The sequence below is a fragment of the Colias croceus genome, chromosome 1 (assembly GCF_905220415.1).
Source record: "Colias croceus chromosome 1, ilColCroc2.1".
NCBI lineage: Eukaryota > Metazoa > Arthropoda > Insecta > Lepidoptera > Pieridae > Colias > Colias croceus.
Window position 1 is genome coordinate 835,318 of NC_059537.1, and position 6,000 is coordinate 841,317.

Genomic DNA, 6,000 nt, shown 5'->3' on the forward strand with positions numbered 1-6,000 from the left:
TCCTTACCCTAAGCCCAGTTACCGAGAAAACTAATTTTCTATCCTGTTTTCGCTAGTTTTCTTTTTTATTTGCAAAAGGAGTTATATTTTTAGATAAATAAGCAAGGGACGACATGGAGGCGGCACCTTACTCTCTCAGTATTGTCTTTGTACAGACTGTTCATTTACGACTTTAATAACTGTTATTATTTTACGAAAGGCTGTTTACGCTTCGAAGGGGAAAACGCGGCGTTTGTCAAAAGTTTTGCGGAGTTTGAGTGAACTACATAGTAGAAATAGTTTACTTAAGTGGTGGTTGGTTTTTAGTTTTGTGTTTTCTTACTTACGATTTTTTATAAATGTAGGATAGATGATAGATATGCAGAATGCCTATCACCAGTATTCTTTCTGTATCTGTAAATTTTATTTTGTGACATTAAAGCAATAAAATTTAGAACTTCGATAAATAAATGCGTTATTGCCTACACTTCGTAGATGTTTTATTTTACATCAACACATAAAATAAACAGACCCGTCATCAGTTTCTTAGCAATTCTTAAATGTCCTTACGAGGTCCATGGGCTATCACATTTTATGGATCAACCGTTCATGTGTAAAAGTCCTAAGAAATAAAAACATTTCAGTACGAAAGCGTCATAAACTGTTTTATAGTGTACTGGGTAATGTGGTAATATTAGTGATTTACTCGCCCCGTATCTTTAATGACACCATCTGCTTGATAAGTTTATTATTTACGTCATATACCTGGTTAGTGGACAGACACCGTACCGTCTTAAAGCAGGATTATTTTCAGTGTGGAAAAAAGACGGCGTTAAATAGGTCGTCTAGCGCCATCTCTTTCCCACACAGGAAATAATGCTATAAGACATCATGGTAACCCCCAGACACCGTGTTTATATACATTTAATGTGGTCCTTAAAGTCTAAGGCTGGTTGCAGAGCTTGACCGACCGACCGCATGACAATACGCGTGCGTATGGTCGGTCTAGCTATGAACGGTTTTATGAATTTCCATACATATTATGACAAGCGCGACTGACGTACGCACTGATGGTCGGTCAATCTCTGCAACCAGCCTAAGACGGTCTAAGAAAATGTATGACAATAAACTTTCTCGAATAAAGTTTTTCATGAACTAACATTAGTGTTTTATATTATTGTCTATTTTTGATTTAGTCTTATTATTACTATAAAATCAAGGAGGTTATATTTCTTCAGTACGAATGGATGACACTCGAGCAGTCTGAAGTATGACTGGTGACCGCCCAACTTGGTAGAGAACTTTTACTTAGTTTGAAAGTATGTAAACACAATCATATATTATTTAAAAAAACCTAAGAAGCCTGCTAATTGTCAGAAATAGACCTTAAAAAGGAGGCACCAGCTTTCAAATAACGAAAAAATAATCATCATAATCAGTTCACCCAGTCAAAAGTTCTGAACCCAAAAAAATACAGTCAAAATGTGAGACTGTTCACAAAAATGTTCTCAGTGTTGTGAATTAAATAATATACGAGTCCATTTTATATAAAAATATGTATTATATATTTCTCAGGAATATAAACACACAAGAGAAACCAAATGTTGAATTCATAGGTACAATATTGACTGAAAGCCTGACGCTAGTTCCATTGAGACCGAATGTCTTTGTGACGACCGTTTCTATCTACACCAAATATACACAAGATCCATTTTGAAAGATAAAATGTGCCGAGCACACGTGTCAAAAGTGAAACATCTTTGGCAAGATTCAAAGATACCAAAATCGTCGCCTTACTCCGTGACGTGACAATATTACCTTGAAATTTTACTCTCAACGCGCCTAAAAAAGTTTATCTTCAAAAACGAAAAAGTTGAGCTAGTATATAATAGACAGAAAGATACAATGAAATAGAACATTGCAAATTAAAAAAGTACGTCTTTTTAATATTTGTGATAAGGAGAGTAAAGGTGTTTTGTTTTAATTTTTTTGATTGATTAACCATTAACATATCCATAGAAAATCAATTATAAATACTTCTAAAAATATACGATACAATGTCTAGATAGTCAAGGTCGTGTGGAATGTCCTTTTTGATTAATTACGCAGTATTTCTTGAATTTTGTTTATACATTGCCCCTTATATTGATAAAAAATTTGAATTAGTTATTAATTAAAGAATACTCAAGAAGTTGTAAAGTAAAATGAACACACACATGGCTTCGTTTTTCATGGATTCAAACCATTTATTTTCAACGAAATCGGTAAAGTCGTTTTCTTAAAAGCGCTTTAAGAAAATATTGTTCAACTAATAGACCTTTTTCGTCGTTAATTAGCAAACTAGAAGAAAGTTAAAAAAAATAAACAAATTCTTTATTTTTGAATTTACAAAATATTACAAATAATGCTTCAGATATACGTATTATTTGATTACCTTTCGGCCGGGAGATACTGACTAAAATTATTGGGTCATTTGTACCAGTCTGGCGGTTCTTCAAGGATCTTAGTATGCAATGACAAAAAAAAAATGATAGTCAGCCTTTATTACTTAAAATCTTGATATTCCAAAATATCAATCTTTTAATCCGACTTCAAAAACTGTATTATATTATGTTCTTATCAATTTTATTTTCAACTTTGATAGCATGTTTAAGAGTGTCGCTAAGATATATCATACAAAAATAACGAATGATATGAAATCTATTCTTATAAAATATATTTTACTAGCTTACCGCCGCCCGCTGCTTTGTTAAAACCTAATAAACCGCCCGCGGCTTCGCCCGCTTTGTCTAAAACCTAATAAATTTTATACTCTCTTGAATCACTCTATCTATTAAAAAAAACGCATCAAAATCCGTTGCGTAGTTTTAAAGATTTAAGCATACAAAGGGACATAGGGACAGAGAAACTGTTATCTGGAAATTACCGGAATTTTTTAAAGACAATATTTTGATTAAACTCAATATTGAAACTCAATTTAATATTTCTTTATATAAACTTTTTCCAGAAGCATAGCGTGCTTAAATCTGCAAAAACGTTATAGCCATTCGACACTACCTATAAAAGAATAACTGAAAGCTCGGGCAAACATTTTATCCAAAGTGTAAAAATTACTGATATTATTTACCAAGTAATAAATGAAATTAATATTTTATACAGCACCTTTATTTGAATAATGGTCAATACGTCTCTTAAATATTACTACTGGTTCATAACTTCCAATGTCCTTAATTAGGAAGTAAATCTCTTATCCCTTAAATAAATGACGTTCATAAGCCCAAACTTCAGAGTTTGTCAATGAAAGTAATTTATATAATCCTCTGAGGAGGGAAAAATAATGAGTCGGAACATTTCAACCGCTTCAAGTGATGCGACCTTTGTGAGTTAGGTAATAGACGCGAATGTCAAATACAAATATTTGTTTACTAACTTTCAGGCCTAATTATTTTAAGTGGTTGCGAGTTATTGCTTGTGTTTGTTTTTAAATAAATCGATAATAATGTTAACAATGGTCTTTGGGTGTTTTTTTTAATAGGTATTAAAATATAATCACATATTTGATCTTGAACTAATTTTATAGTTCTAAAAATGTTTTTTAGTAACTCTACAGTGAAACTGTGAAAGCTTTTAAAAATGTCTTATTATGAACCAAGGGAGTAATAAATTTTTCATCTTTAAAAGCGTGAGCATAATAAATCACCTAACTAACAATATCTTACATGCCCCTAAGAGCACGTCTAAAGATGAAATATTACCACATTAAAATTGCCAGGAAGTAAAACAACGAAGCTCGAATAAATAACATTTTATTTTAAACACTCCACAACGCACTCACTTAAAGCTCGAAACCAGTCTTTGGATCATAACCTAGTTATGACACTACGAGTTCATTCTTCACCTTCTATTAACGCATAATCTAAACCGTTTCCGTCACCGCCTTTCGTAACCTCATTGTCCTTTGTTGTTTTAGTCGTTGTTTTTAGTTCCTTCTTCCTTATTTTACCGACGTGTGTTGTTGCTTCGATTTCCAACTGTTCTAGAGGAGTAGGCGACGACGCCGCTATTGGTTCCTTCTTGTCAACCTTCTCAACAGGTTTTTCTGTCTTTTGTTCACTTGGTTCAATTACTTCGATTGGCACTTCCCTCTCTGGAGGCGGTGGCGGGAGCTCGTGTTTTGGCGCAGATATTGTTAAGATGCCCTTCTCATTCAAAACTGCTTTTACTTCTTCCTGATTCGATCCAGGTGGTAAAATAAACCGTTGCATGAAATGGTTGGCTATATACCTTTTATCGTCATCGTTGCGAACTTTGTGTTTGCCTTCCACAATCATATATCGGTTTTTGACTTTGATTTTTAGTTCATCCGGTTTGAAATGCCTTACGTTTAGTCGGACAAGATATTGCTCCGAATCAGATATTATTTGCGGGTCTTCTAAATTGTCTTCCAGGTCCAAAGCAGCAGCAGCTCTGATGAGATGACTCCACGGCCATAAATAGGTCAGGCTGTGTGACAGGTGCCGATCTAAAAGGGCAAACGGATCGACATAGTGGTGTGTTTTATACGGCTTCTCCTCACAGTTTGTTATGGCTAGAAATGCAGCGAATAGCAGCGCTTGTTTGTACATTTTGATTTGTATATTGCTTGGTTGCGTGTTATTTTTCGAATGCCGGCGAGCGAGACCGGCCGGCCTTATATAGCTTTGGGCCCCCTGTTCTAGAATGTTACGCCTTCAATGAGTTAAGTGCAGCGGTAACGGGCAGGTGCGAGCAACATTTGTGTGAAAGTGAAGATTGGTCATTGACACGGTGACTCATGTTAAAAAGTGGGTTCTGTTTATTTACTTTTTGTGCATGTAAATTGGGTTTTGCTTTGTTGACGCAGCGGTGACGTTCTTTTAATTTCTTTTTAGTAACTTTCTTTAGTGTATTCCGTTAGTTGCTAGGTCTTTCATCATAGTTCATTAAAATATTAATAAAATTCTTCAACTATTATGTTGATAATATTTATATTTCTAAAGATACCCCGTATTCAACAATTTGTGCTTTATTCTATCAATGCTTCATAATATATTAAATTTTTTTATCAAAAAATCTTTTAATTTCATCCGATGTTGAATTATCGTTGAATCTAGTTTACAAAATAATTACGTAAATGCTGTAATGTATTGTTATCCAAAAAAATAAATACAATATAATATTTTTATTAAATGTTACAAAATTTATTGATTTTTAAGACTTTTATAATTTATTCGCTAGAAAACATTAGACAAGTTTAAAATAGGTAAATTAAGTTTGAACCCCAGATTGACAACGCATGCGCCGAGATTGCACGCACACACGCACACGTTCGGTACCGTTAGCAGAAACACTGGGTCACGGGGATAAATGTAACGTTTTTCCTCGTTTATTTGCATAAAATAATTATATAATAATACGTATTTTAGACTTTAAGGTTGTCTGGCAACCCATTCAAATATTTTCACTACGGTTTAAATGATTAATGTAGAGCACAATACAATTTCAACGAATGTACTAAACAAGAATAAAGTTACAGAAGTTCAAGTTCAAGTTTATGTAGAATCAGATGTAGGAACATAGTATTATGTTGTATCATACTTAAGCGCTAATTTAATTCATAGATATTATTTTTAACATTATTGTTGTAACTTATAATAATATTTATATTTTCGAAGAGAGTGTAATTAGTAAAAAGAGAAATTATTTTAAATGGATAACATTATATCATAGAAGCTATATTAATAGAAAACATTTTAACTTTAAGTAATAGGAAGAGACAAATTAGTGTGTTGCATATTTTATTGCATAATTAAATCTCACATTGCTTAATATGCTATCGTTACAAACGTATTCGTTGAACCAAAACATTCCAATTTCACACGCCAATATACCCCCTACTATTATCTCAATAATACCTAAATTACTTTAAAACAATCAAGCACTTACTACGTTATTCTGGAACATGCATTTCAACGCGAACAATCGTATGATGTTTATATAATC

The 6,000-nt window shown here is 33.0% G+C and overlaps 1 protein-coding gene across 1 annotated transcript; it reads right to left on the reverse strand.

The window, feature by feature from the left end:
* Positions 1-3,769: 3,769 nt before the first annotated feature.
* LOC123694922 (alpha-crystallin A chain-like) lies at positions 3,770-4,660 on the reverse strand. The gene has a single exon (XM_045640556.1). The coding sequence runs from the start codon at positions 4,602-4,604 to the stop codon at positions 3,867-3,869; it is 738 nt and encodes a 245-aa protein (XP_045496512.1). The 5' UTR covers positions 4,605-4,660; the 3' UTR covers positions 3,770-3,866.
* Between the last annotated feature and the right edge of the window lie 1,340 nt (positions 4,661-6,000).

What these genes read in the sequence shown, in the direction of transcription:
- LOC123694922 (XM_045640556.1), bottom strand. Translation starts at nt 4,604, where the DNA reads ATGTACAAACAAGCGCTGCTATTCGCTGCATTTCTAGCCATAACAAAC.